Genomic DNA, 19,597 nt, shown 5'->3' with positions numbered 1-19,597 from the left:
CCATTACACGCGTGCACTATACATAGGTCACTGCCTATGTATAGCTTCACAATGGTAACTCCGAATATGGCCATGTAACATGTCTAAGATCATGGAATTGCCCCCCCAATGCCATCCTGGCATCGGTGAGACAATCCCATGATCCCACGGGTCTCTAGCACAGACCCGGGTACTGCCAAACTACCTTTCCCGGGGTTTCACTGCAGCTGCTGCTGCTGCCTACCCCTCAGACAGGTTTCTGCCCTCCTGGGGTCCAGCCAGGCTTGGCCCAGGAAGGCAGAACAAAGGACTTCCTCTGAAAGAGGGTGTTACACCCTCTCCCTTTGGAAAAAGGTGTCAGGGCTGGGGAGGAGTAGCCTCCCCCAGCCTCTGGAAATGCTTTGATGGGCACAGATGGTGCCCATCTCTGCATAAGCCAGTCTACACCGGTTCAGGGATCCCCCAGCCCTGCTCTGGCGCGAAACTGGACAAAGGAAAGGGGAGTGACCACTCCCCTGACCTGCACCTCCCCTGGGAGGTGCCCAGAGCTCCTCCAGTGTGCTCCAGACCTCTGCCATCTTGGAAACAGAGGTGCTGCTGGCACACTGGACTGCTCTGAGTGCCCAGGGCCAGCAGGTGACATCAGAGACTCCTTCTGATAGGCTCCTCCAGGTGTTGCTAGCCTATCCTCTCTCCTAAGTAGCCAAACCTCCTTTTCTGGCTATTTAGGGTCTCTGCTTTGGGGAATTCTTTAGATAACGAATGCAAGAGCTCATCAGAGTTCCTCTGCATCTCTCTCTTCACCTTCTGCCAAGGAATCGACTGCTGACCGCGCTGGAAGCCTGCAAAACTGCAACAAAGTAGCAAAGACGACTACTGCGACCTTGTAACGCTGATCCTGCCGCCTTCTCTACTGTTTTCCTGGTGGTGCATGCTGTGGGGGTAGTCTGCCTCCTCTCTGCACTAGAAGCTCCGAAGAAATCTCCCGTGGGTTGACGGAATCTTCCCCCTGCAACCGCAGGCACCAAAGAGCTGCATCACCGGTCCTCTAGGTCTCCTCTCAGCACGACGAGCGAGGTCCCTTGAACTCAGCAACTCTGTCCAAGTGACTCCCACAGTCCAGTGACTCTTCAGTCCAAGTTTGGTGGAGGTAAGTCCTTGCCTCCCCACGCTAGACTGCATTGCTGGGTACCACGTGATTTGCAGCTGCTCCGGCTCCTGTGCACTCTTCCAGGATTTCCTTTGTGCACAGCCAAGCCTGGGTCCCCGACACTCTAACCTGCAGTGCACGACCTCCTGAGTTGTCCTCCGGCGACGTGGGACCTTCCTTTGTGACTTCGGGTGAGCTCCGGTTCACTGTACTTCGTAGTGCCTGTTCCGGCACTTCTGCGGGTGCTGCCTGCTTCTGAGTGGGCTCCTTGTCTTGCTGGGCGCCCCCTCTGTCTCCTCACGCAATTGGCGACATCCTGGTCCCTCCTGGGCCACAGCAGCATCCAAAAACCCTAACTGCGGCCCTTGCAGCAAGCAAGGCTTGTTTGCAGTTTTTCTGCACGGAAACACCTCTGCAAGCTTCTTCACGACGTGGGACATCCATCCTCCATAGGGGAAGTTCCTAGTCCTCTTCGTTCTTGCAGAATCCACAGCTTCTACCATCCGGTGGCAGCTTCTTTGCACCCACAGCTGGCATTTCCCTGGCATCTGCCCACTCCCAACTTGATCGTGACTTTTGGACTTGATCCCCTTGTTCCACAGGTACTCTCGTCTGGAAATCCATCGTTGTTGCATTGCTGGTGTTGGTCTTCCTTGCAGAATTCCCCTATCACGACTTCTGTGCTCTTTGGGGAACTTAGGTGCACTTTGCACCCACTTTTCAGGGTCCTGGGGTGGGCTATTTTTCTAACCCTCACTGTTTTCTTACAGTCCCAGCGACCCTCTACAAGGTCACATAGGTTTGGGGTCCATTCGTGATTCGCATTCCACTTTTGGAGTATATGGTTTGTGTTGCCCCTATACCTATGTGCTCCCATTGCAATCTATTGTGACTATACATTGCTTGCACTGTTTTCTATTGCTATTACTGCATATTATTGGTATTGTGTACATATATCTTGTGTATATTTGCTATCCTCATACTGAGGGTACTCACTGAGATACTTTTGGCATATTGTCATAAAAATAAAGTACCTTTAGTTTTAGTATATCTGTGTATTGTGTTTTCTTATGATATTGTGCATATGACACCAGTGGTATAGTAGGAGCTTCACACGTCTCCTAGTTCAGCCTAAGCTGCTCTGCTAAGCTACCTTTTCTATCAGCCTAAGCTGCTAGACACCCCTCTACACTAATAAGGGATACCTGGACCTGGTGCAAGGTGTAAGTACCCCTTGCTACTCACTACAAGCCAGGCCAGCCTCCTACACCCTCCCACCCCCTTCCCAGTAGTATATTGTGTGAGTGTACAAACATTGACAATACACAGCAGTAAGAGGTAAGTGTGTGTACTTACAGTTGCTGTCGTGGGCGACGGCGAAGATTCAGAAGTCTTTGTGCGAGCAGGAGAAGTGAGATGACGTATAGTTCTGGTTCCATGCGGCTCCCGATGCATATGGCTTCCTGAAGGTGAGTGTTTCCTTTTATACAGTTTGTTTCTGCCTGAGTTTACAGGGTGGTGTGACTGAGGCAGAAACCTTGGAGGTGTGCAGCCTCTTAATCTGTCCAGCGGAAACATGCAGGTGCCTTCCGTTGTCCGTTGAGGTATGACTGCAGTGGCGGTGCCGGCGGTGCTTTGGCTATATCCTGTTAGGAATACCTCCATGGTCATAATTTGGTGGTCTTCTCCGCCAGCCTGTTGGTAGTAAAACCACCAACATGGAGGTTCTGTGAGTGCCTGTTGGACTTTTTGCCTTACGCAGGGTTATCCCCAGTCTTTTTGCCTCCTTCCTCCTGGTTATTTTGACCTCTCGCTGTTGGCTCTAGGACTCTGAGCACTTTATCACTGCTGACCAGTGCTAAAGTGCAGGTGCTCTCCCATCTAAAGTTGGTATGATTGGCTTATACCTAATTGGCATATTTAATTTACCTATAAGTCCCTTGTACAGTGGTATCTCTATACCCAGGGCCTGTAAATTAAATACTACTAGTGGGCCTGCAGCGCTGCTTGCGCCACCCACTGAAGTAGACTTTCAACCATGTCTCAGGCCTGCTAGCGCAGGGCCTGTGTGCACTGTTTTCTGCCACAGGGACCTGGCATCTAAATTTACTTGCCAGGCCCAGAACTCCCCTTTTACTACATGTAAGTCACCCCTAAGGTACGCCGAAGCTAGCCCTATGGGCAGGGTGCCATGTATGTAGAAAGGCAGGACATGTGCCATATTGCATAGCCTGTCCTATTAGTGACAAACAGCCTAACTTGGTGTCTCACTGCTGTGAGTGCTGCCTTCTCATAGGATTGTATTAGAAATGCCCTGCCTTATGTGTAAGGGGTATTGTCTGATTTATGAGGGGTAGCGTAGGCGTGTTTGGTATGGTTGTGATGGTGATAATAAATGCTGCTTACTGGTGTGGGTGTATTTTTTATTACTATCACAGAAATGCCACTTCTAGAAAGTGCACATTTATCTGTGCTTATGACTCTGGTGTTTTGCAGCTTGACTCCAATCCACGTCTGGGCAGAGTGACAGTTGGGGCTTTGTGCCTACTTTTCAGACAGCCTGTACACAGGGAGGGTGGAGGTGTCACAGAGGTGCATCTGCATACTTAATAGTCTTCCTGGGCTGAGAGAAGGGAGAGGCGGGGCACACCTGCATTTGTAAAGACTGTGCCCTGGCCTCACACAATAGGGTCGTTAACCCCCCACTGATGTTTGGAGCCTGTGCTGAAAGGAGAGAGGGGGCACTCCCAGAACCAGTTGTAACTGGCTGGAACCTCCTCTCCCTACTATTGTAAAACACTGTAAGAACTGACTAGAAGTACAGGGGAATTTTCCCCACAATTTGGAGACTCTTGGAATCATCTTGGAACTGGACACCAAAGGCTGAAAGGACTCACCAGGAACCGCCATGGACTGCTGCTGCTGTGCTGACCTGTGCCCTGCCTGGTCACTGTGAAGGACTTGCCACTTGCTGCCTTTCCCTTGTGCTGGCCTGTAGCTGGGCCCTCCACCTGAGGACCTTGTCTTAAGATTCTGCTCCCCAGGGGCAGGGTGCTGTGGCCCCTGCATCCATTTCTTCACGAGGGGTGCTTCTCCGTGGTTGCGGCTGCCATAGCGCTGATTGCAGCGCGCTTATGGAGCCTTGGGAGCTCTTAGGCTCCTTGCTGCATTGTGCCCCTTTAAATAAAATCACAGCAGCAGCCCGGGAAGCTGGAAGAACACTCGCGCACCGCATCGGGTGCAGGCGAGTGTCTGCTCGGGCCCCAGGAGGGGTCTGATCTTCTTGCGGCTTCACGGCAGGACCAGGGGAAGGTGCGGGGAGTTCCCCCTTCCCCCTGGCCTCTGCATTAGGAGCAGGATGCTCCTTTTCTGCTGTTAGGTAAAACGGGCATTATTGTGGGCCCCCCCTTGGTGGAAGGGCCAGTGGAGGCCTGGGGGGGCCCCAGAGATCACGGGTCCCGGGAGGGGCCTGTCATTAAACCGGAGGGGGTGCGTGGTGCCCCCCCTCCTGCCCTAAGTTGTTTTTACTGGCTTTGGCCCCACTCGTGAGGGCCGGTTGAGGCCCTGGGGGCCCCCCAGTAATCACGGTCCCCGGAGGGGCCTGTCTATAAAAGAGAGGAGGTGCATGTCGCCCTCCTCTGACCCCAGAGTATAAGGGAGGACCCCGTTTTGCGCATAGGAGCGCCGGGGGCCCCATGGTGCGCCTTCTAGGCACTGGAGGTGACTTCATCCAACCAGGTACTGTTTAAAGGACCAATATAGTTGCAATCCAAAGTTCTTTCTACAGACTTTTGTTTGATTCATATATTACCTACCTGCGTTTGATGTTTTTACATATGTGTATGCAAATGTTCCTTTTATGGACATGCTTGCTAATATGTTTTTCTAACTTGCCATTTGTTTTCTAATGTTCCTACTATGGGCATTTTATGATATTCTTATGACAAGTGCTGTGATGTAATAACGTGTTTTCCTGACTACTGCTTATGTTGCAGAATACTGAGTAACCTGTGTGTAATGTGTGACTACTGCTAGGCTGCACAGTAACTGATGTGTAACGTTCTGACAACTGCTAAGGTAGCAGGATAGTACTGATATGTGATGTTTGGTCTGATAATTGCCTTGTGTACAATACAGTATATTTTCATATAATCTGGTGTTGTGTTTCCTTTGTGGTGGGGATATTGCGTCACATGTGTTGTGTGTGTTGTGCAAACGCTTTACACATTGCCTCCAGGTTAAGCCTGACTGCTCGTGCAAAGCTACCAAGGGGGTGAGCAGGGGTTATCTTGGACGTGTAACTCCCTTGCCCTGACTAGAGTGGGTAAATTCTGCCTGGCTGAGGTGCATACCCTAGCCAACCAGAAACCCCATTTCTAACAGTGCCAAACTTGCAATGAGGCCCAGAGTGTTCTCTTGTAAAAAACATATGTTTCCTCACAGCCACATATGGAGGTATTGGAAAATGCTTTCTACCACATTCTCATCTTTGCCCGGTGTGCACCCAGGAAGATGAACAAAAAATGTCCTTACCCTTGCGGCCCAGAGAGTGTTCAAGTAAGCATTTTTTCCTATCTGGTTGAAACCTGAACCCGTCAATGGCTCCCAGAAATATTTTGAAAGCTCTAAACCCTTCTTTCAAGGCAATAGTTGGCTCTCTAGGAGACTGTAGGAATGGTGAAAGAGGATTAATAGCTTGCTTGTTCACTGTATTGTTAAAGTCTCAGTAAAATTATCCCAAACAGTAACAGTTGATGGTCGCTTCAATTCAACAAAAATCAAAAGTCAAAATGTCAGAATTAAGTTTTAATTTCTACTTCACTTAGTAATGCTTCAAAGTGACTATTTAAATAATTAACACCACTAATGTGATCAAACATTAAAATAAAAAAATAGCTTGACCTAGTTCAGGACACCACAACCAATGTAAAATGTCCCCTGAGATTCACTGAGCAGACACCTGAACTTGTTGAGACAAATGAGGCAGGCATTCATACACTCAGCACATGCACCAATCTCACATGCACTACACAGTACTGCTCTATCACTGTATTGCACCCTTCCCAGGCACACAAACAACCATGCAGAATCACTACTCCTGTGCTATGCAGCACTTCAACTTTCTGATGCAGGCCAAGGATGAATTAAGTACAAAGCAGCTGAACCTTTAAAAGGGTGAGTGAGCCTGTAGTCCTTACGCCGGTGACACAGGACAAAGAGATCCTTTTCATTACTACTGATCACTACACATTATGCTGCCACCACCGTGCTTCTGCTGCTTAACTTCTGGTAAAGGCTGTAGACTTTCACCACTAAGAGGGTCCTGATCCAACAAGGCTGCAATCTGTGAGACAGGCCTATGTCATAATTCACACACATAATCTGTGTTCCCCGATGGCAAATAAAATCTGCATTTGGCAATCCAGACAACAGTACAGTTGGGCACGCAGGGAAGAAGTACATGTCTTTACCCTGTGGATGACTTTTCCTCGTTTTTGTATAAATATAAAGTTGGCTTATTTGCACCACTGAACCTTTATTTTTGGTGAGCAATTGAACCTATTCATAGTTTTGTATTTGTGTCATTAACTTATTAGACACCTGGTGGCATCATGTTGTCTATTTATGATAGCACCCAATACCCCAACAAATCTTAGTAGTTGAAAGTGCGTTGTGCTTTAAGCAAGACAATTTAAACCCTTGACAATTGAAAATAAAAACCTAAAGAAAAACACATACATTTTTATTAATTTTCACTGCTAATTTGGTTTGAAATTAGATACGATTTTTAAAATGCTACACATAGTCCAAAAGTCTATAGGGCCTTTAAATGGAAAACTTTAAATGGGTACATCTACTCAGGTATAGATCTATTCCTATACCTAGAAGTAACTCCCCAAATGTTGTGCTATTTACTATTTACGAGCAGAGAAATTTCACCAAAGTGTTGACTTAACAGTATCCACCCCTTTGGCTAAGGTGTTGAAGTCCCTTACAAATAAATTGATGAGTGTAAAGTTAGTACATGTAACTTGTCACCTGTTGTTGGAAATCTCTGCCACCGGGCTGGAGAACTCCCTATGGTAAATTCAATAAACTTCCATCATTTATTTTTTAAATGTTAGTATGTTTTAATGTAAAATATAAATGTAAAGTAATTTAAAATATGTAATATTGTTAGATCTGAATGCTGCCAAAAGTATCATAACAGAAATGTTGGTTGCTGGAATTCCCATGTCTTTAATGAGTGTCTAAAATGAAGGTAACTTTAGAATTACTTAAGACTGACAGTCTCCTTCAGAGATTACTGTGTAGATGTTGAGTAGCTCTGCGGAATGTTTTGACTGTATTATGGCTTTATAGTTCACGTAAAGGCAAGCACAACCTAGTAGTCACTGAAATTACTGGGTTTATGTTCCCAGTTATCCCCAGACAAAGAGTCATTGATCTGGGGCCCCACAACCTCTCTTGGATCTACGAGTTACAACAATGGTGACTCTTGAGGCTATTGGCATGTATATCTGACAAAAGTGCATGAGCTGGAAGACGTGAGAGGCTCTTGAAGTTAGTTTATACACTACCTGGCTAATGGAGTCTGGTGTCAAAGGATCCTCATCCTTCGCAGTTGAAATTTGTTTATTTTCAGTATCTTGCCCTGCAATGCACAAACCCAAAAAAACACACAATCATAAATTAGGAATGTACAAAAACCAATTCATATAACAAACAATAAAAATAAAGACAAAACAAATCTCAGTCAAAGGACAGTGTTATTGTAGGGATGGGTAGAGGTAGTGAAATAGCATATACTTTGACCCTAAATAGCATCACAATGTTGAACCGTTGTCCCACATTTAGCACCTCAACAGCCTATTTTGAAGTCTTACTTTATAGCACAGCTGTCTCCAAACCTTATTTGACCAACAGAAAAATAGCTTACATAAGCACTAATGACAGGAAAAGGGGTGGCTTTGTTCTCCTACATGTTGATTGCCTTAAGTACACCATTTGATAGGGGAGTAATTGTGTGCTGACACTTACAAAGAGTGCTTGTATTACATGTTATGTCTTGATGTAAAGCTTATGCTCAATACAGTAGGCCTGACTTGGTTACGGCGACAAGCCATTTGTCAGATGGCTATGGTACACATTCAAACATTCCATTTGAAAGATGCCATAAGGCTGGCCTTTTATTATCAAAAGTTATGACAAAGGCAGTAGGCCTGGCATATTTATTGTGAAAAGCATATGCTACGGTTAATGGGATAAACCCTGCACATAGTTATTTTGTTACATGGAATCTCACTGAAAAGTCCTTGGAGAAGAAGGTTTGCATTGGGAGTATCAATGTTATGCCCACTTGGGAGGGGTGCATATTGTTTTGCTAACTATAATTTTGAATATATTTCTATTTTTATGAATGTATGCAAAATGTTGTCTTGTGGAAAAGCCTACGTACAGTACCCCTGAATTTGTTATGGTGGCAAGCCAAAGTCTATTACCATTGATCTAATCTGTAACTATAAAAGTTATGGCAAAGGTTGTGGGCCTGATATATTTATTGCAAAAAGAATGTTTTAATGTAAATAGGTCTGTGAGGGTGGATTGTTGTTATACTTTGGTAAACTCCGCTTACAGGTATTTTGTAACATGGAATCTCATAGATTACATCAGTTGGCAAGGATTTTGGTGTTGGTGACACTATCTGTCAAACAGTTGGGGCACAAGATTTGTACAGTGAGAATCCCTGATAGGCCCATTTAAAATGTGGGTATATTATTATGTGAACAAACATTTTTTACACATTTGTAACTTTATAATTGTATACAAATGGTTCCCTTGAGGCAAAGCCTATGCCCAATATGACAGGCCAGCTTTGGTTATCTGACATGCCAATGATAAAGGTGAGAAATTGCATAGAAATTTGCTTTGCACAGTTATAGCTAACAACATGTTGAATCATTAGCTGCCACTTTTTTTTATTGTACTCATATTATACACATCCCTACTCAGCCTTCTCGCTTCTGACGTATTCAGTCTCATTCTCATGTTTGGCACTTATAAGAGAGGATTCATAATGACTATCTCAGTGCCTGGTGGTTTACATTTCTTGTATCTTTTTCAAGGTCCTTTTTTACGTATCTAATGAGAAAGCTGTGCATCTGCTTATCTGAGTTTCAGCTTCTCCCTCATGTGCTCTCATGTGAAGCAATGCAAATAGAAAATCAATAAATGCATAAGATGCTCAGTGCTATGGGTGGGACATGCTGCTACTTTGCGTATCAATTCTGAACTTTGCTTGATTTGCTAAATACATTTGTGCAGACAACAAAAAGGTGTACCAGTTTTTCCTGTTATCTGTCCCATAACATGGCACCTCTGCAAGGAACTGTCTACACTCGGCTGAGGTAGGGAGAAAGCTTGACCAGACCCCACATGACGACCACGGGTAAGTAGGAGAATACTACAGAGAACACTGAGGCGCAGAGCAGCCCAGCACTGACTTGCTGATCAGGTCAGAATAAATTAGCAGGGTTACCATTATGAGTGAAGGCTCCTCATGTTTATTCTTATACTTTGAGCGGGCAAGCTGGGTAAAAGTTAAGTGTTGCCTGGGTAGAAGACGTCAGGACAAGCTACGTTCAGGTACTCAAGGACATTATAGAACATTCTTGGACCGTGCTCGACTAGGGACATAAGGACAATCCAGGACATTCCTGGACCAGGGACTCAAGGACTCCTACCTCTAGCAACTGGAACTGCAAGGGTCAAGCAGTTGTCCTCTTCTTTATTTGCTTTAGGGCCACAAAAAACAGAAAGGCTCCTAACTCCGAGAGGGCCTAGCTAACAAAAGAGGACTGGACCCTGCAGGTGATCTGCCCAAAGAGAGTACTGGTGCCTAGAAGCCTGGTGTATCTAACCTCCTTTCATTGTGATCGGCCTCCAGTCACTCCTAGGCCTCAGTTCCGATGCACCACAAACGTTTGTTTTTCTATTCTGCCTGACTTTTCCTAGTGTCCTAATTTCAAACTTCTATTTCTCATCTCTGGTTCCCCTGAATTACTTTGATGATCTTGGTGTCTATTTCCTTATTATTATTTTCTCTATTTTTATATATTTGTTTGGGAATGCTACTGTGTTGTGTTCTTTACTTAAAAAGGGTTGGCAACGATTGCCAAAAATTGCTGGCATTCACTTCTCTGGGGACTGCCTGATGCGTTTGCCAGAGTTACCAAATATTCAGCAGAAATTCTCTCAGAACTGTGCTTTGACCTATCCAGAGTGGGTTTATTGAGTTGGTAGGGGTACAAACCTTAATGACTCCACTTGTGACAATTATGATGTTGAAAAATGTCATGATAGTTAATAGATTAATGTCAATCAATTTGTTGTAGATGTTGTACTTAAAGTGTAAAAGGGAGAAATCTAGAAATAGCACATTTGTTTTAAAACTACAATATTAGCGAACGTTATAATGGATCATTAGCTGCCATCTTGTTTTTGTACTGTGCCCGTGTTGTACACAGCTCTGTTTTGCCTTCTCGCTTCTGATGTATTCAGTCTTACTCTCATGTTTGCCACTTTTAAGTGAGGATTCATAAATGGATGGTCCAGCGTTTGGTAGTTTAGATTTCTTGTATCTTTTTCAAGGTCCTTTCTCTTTCTTTCCATGACAAAGCTGTGCACCTGCTGCAGCAATGCGCATAGAAAACTATAAAAGTCATGCAAATGAGGGTGGTCAGCACTAGATGGTCACTGCTAAATAGTTGATAGGTTTAGGAGTGGGCGTTAACTTCCACTCTGCCAGCAGAGTTGGCGGAATATTGGCCACTCCGTGTTACAAATTCTGGCCAAATTCTGCTATGTGGCAGAGTTTTGCTTGCATGTGGCTTGCAAACGGTAAGTTGGTGAGCGCAAATTGGTGTCTCCTAGTGTGATTTCTGGGAGATTGGAGGGGGAGGGCACTGGGGAGATATTCTCACTGTGAACAGTCATAGTGACAGTTTGCATTGAGGAAGCTGCCGCTTGAGTAAAAAATCTATTCAAGTGGCAACAAAATCTACTTGAGCAGTGACACACCACGTGGTGCAGTTCTCGCTGATTTTTCAGTGCGGAACGAGCTCCTGGAACTAAAAATCACAGCGAGCAGCATGATTGCCAATTTCTACTTGCTCACAGAACTCCGGAGAATCTCTTAGAATTTTCATGTAACTCTGCGGAGTAAAACTCCGCAAATTCTGCTCACCTCTAAATATGTTGTTGCTTTGCTTAGCAACTTGCAAAATAAATTAGTGCTGATCTCACATAGGTGTTCATGTGTTTTGTGCTATCTCTCCGACAAAGGGGATGGCCTGATCACTTCATCTGGAAAAGTGATATGAGATGCCTTGTGTCTGTTTTTTTCATTAAGAAAAGCTACAACAATGGTAATAGGTCTCACTTATTTCTTGTGAAAAGCATATGTTAATGTCAATACCCATTATACCTGAATGCTTGATTGCATCATAAGACTTCAAGTGTTCATATATTTTGGTTCGCATATCTTTTTTATGTATGAACATGACACCCAAATATGTTTACTTTCGATGCGTGTATGTGGCATGCACATGAGAATATGCATCTTGCATTTATGTATTTTCGTATATGCATAATGTTTGGAGTTTTGTCATAATTCCCTTCTCTGCTGGACTGTATGGCGCCTGAAGATGCTAGAATTGTGATCATCTTTCTGCCAACCTGGCAGTTGCTCAGGGTGAGCTCAGCTTACTTTGACTATCAAAGCAGGAGTGGGAACATATAGGGTTGTGTCTGGGGAGGTTTCATTCAAGGATGCCCGTCTGCAGGAGCACGAGTGTATCAGGGAGCATGGACATGTCACGTAGCAGGAGTGGGAGCCAAGTCGGAGAGAAACTGTACTGTGGAAACATGGGCTGCACAAGCAGGGAATACTTTTCTTTGTGAACTGACCATACCTTATTAGATTAGGGTGCAGAAGTGAGCGCACTTCATATTTCATTGTTACTCTGTTGCCCAGGAACAGTATTTATGGCTTCAGCTGGGACATATGGTTTCAGCTTTGACTGGAAAGATAGAGTGTGCATTTATTGGTTGCTAGCTAGATAGCTGTAGGTGACCGTTAGCACCACCTTCCTGGAATTCTTTCCCATTTTGGTGGTAGTCTTATGAAAAAGAGCACCCAGACCAGTGTGATTTTGACCCCATTAAAAATACATCTCCCAACTTAAGGAAATTGTTTCATATTATGCATGTCTTACTGAAGCATGAGTGCAGACCAGCAGTGACTTCGATTGACAAGGCATTTGGCAAGAATGATTAGGATTTTATTTATGCAAACCTGGTGCACATGAACTTTGGGAAATGATTTATACAACGGATCAAATTGCTTTATACTCATCTTAACACAAGAATCGGAACAGGTAGGGTTGTTTCATAAGACTGGCCCTTTGGGATGCAGGGTGGCTCCTCCACGTCTAACCTTTGTACTGATAATGGGACAGTTTACTCGCCATGTGATAAGGGACCACAGATGGAGAAGGGTTGTATCATGTGACACAATAGTATGTTTGTATACGGATGATATACTCTTATATGTGTGAGTAACCCAGAGAGGGGAATTTATTACCTATGATGCAGATTTGGTCAGCTATCAGGCCTGCACATTAACAGAAGTAACTCAGGTCTATCCCAGCTGAAGTCGGGCACTGATCAGTTATCTTCAATGCGGCAAGATACGGGCAGCCTATTGACACAAACAGCCCTCATAAATTTGCGGATCAGAATGCATCTGGCGACGTAACAAGCCGTAACTGTAGATCAATGCACTTTTTGCACCTCATCACTATGTAAGTACAGGGAGTAGTGTCCTTAATCAAAATGATTGCACTCTAGAGACTCCTATAATGTTTCATCAGTGTCCCAGTGCTTGTGTCGGGGGAGTGGAAGAGAGCTGCCTTAAACTGGCAGTAGATGTGGCACAGTGGAAAATTGGCACGAAGACTTTCAATGACCATTCGGCAGCACAGGAACAATGGGAAGTGAGTTGAATGGCAAAGGCTAAACTGCTGAAATCTATTTTATTGCTAAGGCACTGGCACACATGTTGACAGGTGCAGCCATCTGGGAAGGGATTTCCATGAGACAGGTGATACCTCAGGCGGGTGACTTAGCGTGACATTGTTGGTCTAGATATGCCAAGCCAGTAGTTGTTAAAATACTGCATGCACCTGACCTGTCACTGAGATGTCTGAGAAGTCTCCTCGGGTTTGGCCTGATTGGGCAGGCAACAGGCCAGAAACTGTGGGCAATAGAGGGTATTACGACAGTGAGTGTCACTGTTCGTGGAGGGAAATCTGATGACATGCGGTTTCATTTGAAGAGCTTCAGCAGTAATATGACTTACCGATTAGACCGTTTATAATTCATGTCCATTTGGTGCATGCTGCACAAGCAGGGTGGTCTGAATCTGATGAGGCTATCATTCTACTGTAGTCAGGAAGATAAACATGGGAAGTGAGCGTCCACTGAGTAGCAGACCTAGACGCAGCACTTGCAGATGATAGGTGCTATTGCGCATAGGGTTTTGCCGCACACGTCGAGAAACACCCAATTTAAATATATACAATTCAATTACTTCCACTAGGCCTAGCAATTTCTAAGATACATTCACAGAATGTATCCGAATGTACCTATTTACTGCCCCAGAAGTGGAGCCAGTGGGTAAGCCTAGAAATGGTTCTCTTTTGAAAAACGTTGCCTAAATTGACCGGGAGGACTGGCCTATATGCCCAGAGCTAAAGCTGTGAAAAGGACTAAGAGCTACTGTAGGATATCAATATACAGATACATATACAACAAAAAAATAGATAAATATAGATAAATTCACCTTATAATATATGTCAACAGTTATTTGCTGGCTATATGTCCAATCCAAGGCTACACCAATAACGTAGCCTTCACTTCAACAGATCTCATTACATAGAGTCATAGAATTATTTCACCAATATTTTATTATATGATATCAAATACATTTTAAAAAAGACAATACTTCACATCAATCATACCACAGTCACACAACGATAATAAATACAACAATATACAGAAATACAATCAAGATTTATATATATATAATATACCAATTATATAAAATATTATTATTAATATATATAAAGTACACATACATAAAGCTGTGAAGCCTAATATCTGATGTCACAGTATTCTAGTATGATACTCCAAGGACATAGTAGGAACCCAAAGCCTACGCGCGTTTCGGTGCTCTTCCCATTGGGAGGCAACCTTCATCAGGGCTCTTCCGAACCATGTATTCAAATGCGGATGCAAACGCCATAGACAGGACATATGGATTAAATGGAATGCCAGTTTCTTGATACATGCCACATCAGAAGAAGATATCTGCAGGGATCTCTAGATACATTTTTTCCACAAGAAACCATTGGTTTTTCAAGGGGAAAGGGAAGAACCACTTTTCACACACAATGTCAATCACGTTTTTTGTAGTATTGAATTACCTCCACTGGTTAATGGTTTATTGTGGGGAGAAACTTCTCGGAACTGATGATTTCATAGTTTATGATCATCACTATAACAGGCGCGTTCGCTGTGTTAGTCTGGCAACAAGATGTATATTCCTATTCCTTTCTAGTGAATGCGCCGGTTGCAATTCAATCGTTTTAACCTCCCGATCACGTGACTTTGAATAGTTTAAAGATTACGTATGACGTATATGCCCAGAGAGCTGCCTCTTAGGAATCATGCAAGGACACACGAAAATGAGATTAAAATGTAAGCGAATTCACCTTGCATTGTTGTTTGCAGAGCAACAGATTGCATTGCCTCGGAAATCTACCAGGGCCCCAAGCGGTTGAGCTGGAAAGACTTCCAGGGTCCAAGATATGAGGGGCAGCAAGAACACCCCTTCCACAGAAACATAAATCTGTTCCAAAACTTTTACCTTATCTTTTACACATCATATTTCACTTTTAAGGTAAAGGTTGATGGCTCCTGGGTGTTTAATATACGTTCACCTTTCGAGCTGACAGAGATCCCAAAAAAGAACACCTGCCCTACAAGCAGGGGCTTAGCTCCCGGGGCGGGGGGGGGGGCGTTTTGGGTGCTACAGCCCCTTAAAAATGTATTCTGTAGTAAATAATTGGGTACAAGTGCTTTCAGTCAGGTAACTTTAGGTTGGCTGTCGGATTTCACCTGGAATATTTACATGCCCACAGTGACAAAAAACACATTGTGTCTCATTTGTTTTGAAGGCCTTAGAATATATTGATTAGTTTGGAAAATATTGAGTTTTAGGCACCCTTAACCATCCGCACTCCTCTCTCTTTCCAATGCCCCTTCAGCCCCCTGATGTCCTGCTTCTCACATAATGCGTTCTAACAAGCTGTCCCCAGCGTGATTGTTGGGAAATCTGAAGCCACCTCCTCCCCACACACACGTCTACAAGCTGCGCCCCTGCCTACAAGGCTGTTGTAATCTATTTACTGAATCGCAAAAAGGGTTTGTGAGTCGAAATAAGGAAGGGGTGTTCCCTTCCTAATTGCGAGTCGCAGTCCCACGTATGATTGTTTTGTGACTGTGAATGCAGTCGCAAAACAATCGCAGTTAGCACCAGTTTCGAACTGGTGCTAACCCATTCACAAACAGTGGTCCTACGTACCTACGGACCACTGTCTGCTCTAAAAAAATGAAAAGGAAACTTTTCATTTTTGTTTTTGAAATGCATCTCGGCTTTCTTTAAGGAAAACGGGCTGCATTTCACACAAAAAAACTGCTTTATTTAAAAGCAGTCACAGAAATGGTGGTCTGCTGTCTCCAGCAGGCCACCATCCCTGTGAGGGCAGCCATTCCCAAGGGGTCACAAATTGCGACCTACCTCATGAATATTCATGAGGTAGGTCATTTGCGATCCCATTAGGAATCGCAAACAGCGTCATTGACACTGTTATACATCAGGTTTTGCGACTCGCAAATTGCTAGTCGCTCTGACTCGCAATTTGCGAGTCGCAAAACCTGAATTTCATACATGTGGCCCTTAGATTTAACTATGATGGAGACTCTTGTTTAGTAGATGACACAAACTTGCAGCTTCTAATCGGGTCAGTTTCTCACTGAACATATAAGAAGGTACAGGTCTTGAATGTGCTTCCGTCTGACTGCAGAACTGGCACAAGCTTGCAGTACTGGATGTGCAACAATGCCTCGCAAGTAGATGGGTAATAAATGTGCCTTTCTGAGGTAAGTGTGATGAACATTTATTTACATGGGCCTAGACTCTCCTCTATACTTGCCTTACATTACTCCTTAACTGATTGCAATGGAGATACTATAAACAATTTAGACACTTGTCACAAAACTGGTTGCTATTTTAGAATTAGGTCCTCATTATGAGTTACAGTATTTCACCCAGAGCAAAAATTCGGAATCTCGCAATTCTAGGTCTCTTCTATCGGCGTATTATCGGGTCTGCATGGTGGGGAACAAACAATGCTCATTTTGGGCAAACAAAAGCCTGCCCGATGCCCTTCTCACAAGCTCCTCCACTGACCCTTTCCACATGATAAGAGGAGGCTGGAGGAATTAGAGGTGAGTTTTGGAAACCCGGGGATGTTCGTGTTGCCTGTGCCACTTTTCCCAACTCCCTTACTTTAATTTCAGCAGGCACAGGGAACCTTTAAGAGAGAGAGAGAGAGAGAGGGGGAGAGAGGGGGTGAGAGAGAGAGAAGGTGGAACGAAAGTGATCAGAGAGGGAGAAGAAAAAGAGAGGAAAAATAAATAACTAATGGATAGAAAGAGAGAGGTTGTCGGAGAAGACAAAGGGAAAAGGTGTGGTTTGAGCATTATTGCCAGAGCTGCTTTTGGCTACTCAGTCTGGCCGTGACAACTAAGTATTACTGGGTCTGAGCAATTATTCCACATTTTAGAAAAAAAATACTTGTTCACCAGGAGTTTATGTGGTGATACTGGCTGGAATCATAGCTTTTGCCCACCTCCCCACCCCACTGCCTAAATTCCAGGATACTCAATAATGAGGACCTTAATATTTAAGTTTTAGTACTTATGGCCCTGCGGCACATTCTCATGGCTATATCACCACACTGAGTAACCAACTCTTTTGGCGCCACCATATAGGACAATATCATGAGCACACACATTTATTATTCCTCCTTTGTTCTCTACCTTACTTACATTTTGTCATCTTTAGCTTTGCCAACGGCTCCTTAATTTCGTTAGTATTTAACATTATTAATTATGGCCGTCAGCAAAATGTTATTTACTAAATTTATGGATGTGTTCTATATGCATTTTTGTAGATTTATTAAGGTAGCAATCAACTTTATTTAACTCACTTTTGAACATAGTATGCACACTCATAGGCTTTACTGCAGAGAACATAAGATATTTTTTTAGACTTACGGTATGCGCAACAACAATAAACCAAGAAGGAGAAAGGGAGAGGCCAATAAATCATCTAAACCACACAGCTATGATGTCTAATCCTCTTGTTTAAGCATTTCGCTCACCATGCCACCTCAGACTGGACCCAGCCATATGCAAATCAGCCTTGATTGTGATGCTCATAGGAGCAGTCCAGCCTGAATTGCCAGGCCAGGTCCTCTCCAAACTGGAACACAAGCAACCTTGGACTACTCATCAGCCAGATATAGATTGGTTCCAGTCACACAGCGAGCATGAGACCCATGTCTGGGCAAAACTTTGCCACTTAGGGCAGTACATCAAACACACAAAAGCTAATGGGAGGAATGCTCGAAATTTGTCTAACCACTGGCTATTTCTCGGGGTAGGATCCCAAACCATTGTTCTTTTGCTCATCATGCCACCTCCGTTTTGACCCACCCATATGCAAATCAGCTTTGACCTTGCTCCTAATGGGATCAGTCCAGATTGAACTGCCAGACCAGGTCTTCAATAAACCAGAACACAAGCAACCTAGGACTGGTTTTGACCTCATAAGGGCTCACCAGCCAGGTACAGCTTGGTTCCAGTGGCACAGTAATCACAGGAGCCATGTTGGGGCATACCCTTGCAATTTACTGCAGTACATCAGCACACAATACGTGATGGGCGAAATGCTTGCAACTTGTCTAACCACTGCCAATTGCTCTGTGTACCATCTCAACCCATCATTCTCTGCACACCATGCCACCTCAGTTTGGATCCAGCTAGCAGCAGCTCATTAAAAGGGGCGTTGGGGCTCCACCCCAGACCCAGTTGCTTGACTCCTATTTATTTTTAAATGTTTACTGCAGAGCAGTATGCCTATCGGCTGTCAATCTTACCCTCACTCTAGGGTCAGGCAGAGTCATGGCACATTTCATAGACACATGATCTAGTGCACGTGTCCTTGTCGCAGATTTTAGTGGGCTTGTCTAATGTCAGCCCAGAGCCTTTCCATCCTCTGACACTGTAGGGCCACACCCAACTGGGATGCATAACACCCTCGCTGATTGAACACAGCATGGGAGCTTAAAGCTCGAGCCCTGTTCCTCCCGAGTCTGTGTGTCAATCAGCGAGGGTGCAGCTTTCCCAGCTTTCCACTGGGTGATGTGCTATCAGCAGCCTCGTTGAATGTACTTCACGCTGTGATTAGCTGGGGGAGGGGTGGGTCTCACAAGGGGTTCTGGAGCAATTTGAGAGCCTCTGACTCAGAGTAGCCACTTCTGGCCACCAGGTTAGTTCAGCGAAAATCACAGACTGTTATTTTCAGTGCTTTGAAGGTTAATAGATTCCTACCCCTCTGTTGTTGCTACTATATTTAAAGATTCCCTTTCAGCTGCACAGGTTTAATTATTCTGAAAACCAGCACTCCAGTTCCCCATTCTTGGCCCCCGTTTACACCTGTTTTTGAGTGCAAACATTTCATTAAAAAAGAAGGGGGGGCAGGTCTATCTTCCTGAAAGCTGTACATCTTCATTAGTTTTAATTAAATTAAAGCGTACTCTGGTTTAATATTGAAACATGGCCAGGGTACTTGTCACTGGTGTACCAACCCTTAAGCCCTTGAGGTGTGGGAGGAGAAGTTCCCTATTATTACTGACAATGTTCTGCACAAGAGGTGATTAGCTAAATAATGCCCGTCATTAGCAAATCAATCCCTCCTGGGGTGTGTGCCCCCCCCCGACAGAGTGTCTCGAAATACAGTGCTTTGATACCAGATGTGTATTTGCTGTTTGGGTTAGATAAGCAGGCAAGTTGTCGGGGTTGGACTGGTATCCCCTGGTCAAAATATTAAGGCGGGGAGACCTCAACCTCTGAACTGAGCTGAGAAGGAGGCTTTCCCTACCCACTGGCCAAAATCACCAGTCCTTACACAGATAAGTCAAAAAGGAGGAGAAAGAGTATGCTGCCCCTTGATATTTCAATGTAACAAGTACAGAAGTGAAGTGCACAACACCCTAC

The 19,597-nt window shown here is 44.4% G+C and overlaps 1 protein-coding gene across 5 annotated transcripts in view; it reads right to left on the bottom strand.

Annotated features, from left to right (window-relative positions):
* The window catches only part of OSBPL5 (oxysterol binding protein like 5), a 1,002,849-nt gene that overhangs the window by 475,629 nt on the left and 507,623 nt on the right, over positions 1-19,597 (bottom strand). For all 5 annotated transcript variants that reach the window (XM_069223010.1, XM_069223008.1, XM_069223007.1 and 2 more), the window contains one exon: positions 7,711-7,784. In XM_069223010.1, the coding sequence (XP_069079111.1) occupies positions 7,711-7,784 (74 nt within the window). The remainder of the gene's footprint in view (positions 1-7,710; positions 7,785-19,597) is intronic.

Source organism: Pleurodeles waltl, chromosome 3_1 (genome assembly GCF_031143425.1).
Source record: "Pleurodeles waltl isolate 20211129_DDA chromosome 3_1, aPleWal1.hap1.20221129, whole genome shotgun sequence".
NCBI lineage: Eukaryota > Metazoa > Chordata > Amphibia > Caudata > Salamandridae > Pleurodeles > Pleurodeles waltl.
Note: the sequence above shows the minus strand (reverse complement) of the source record. Positions and strands in the feature narration are given on the sequence as shown.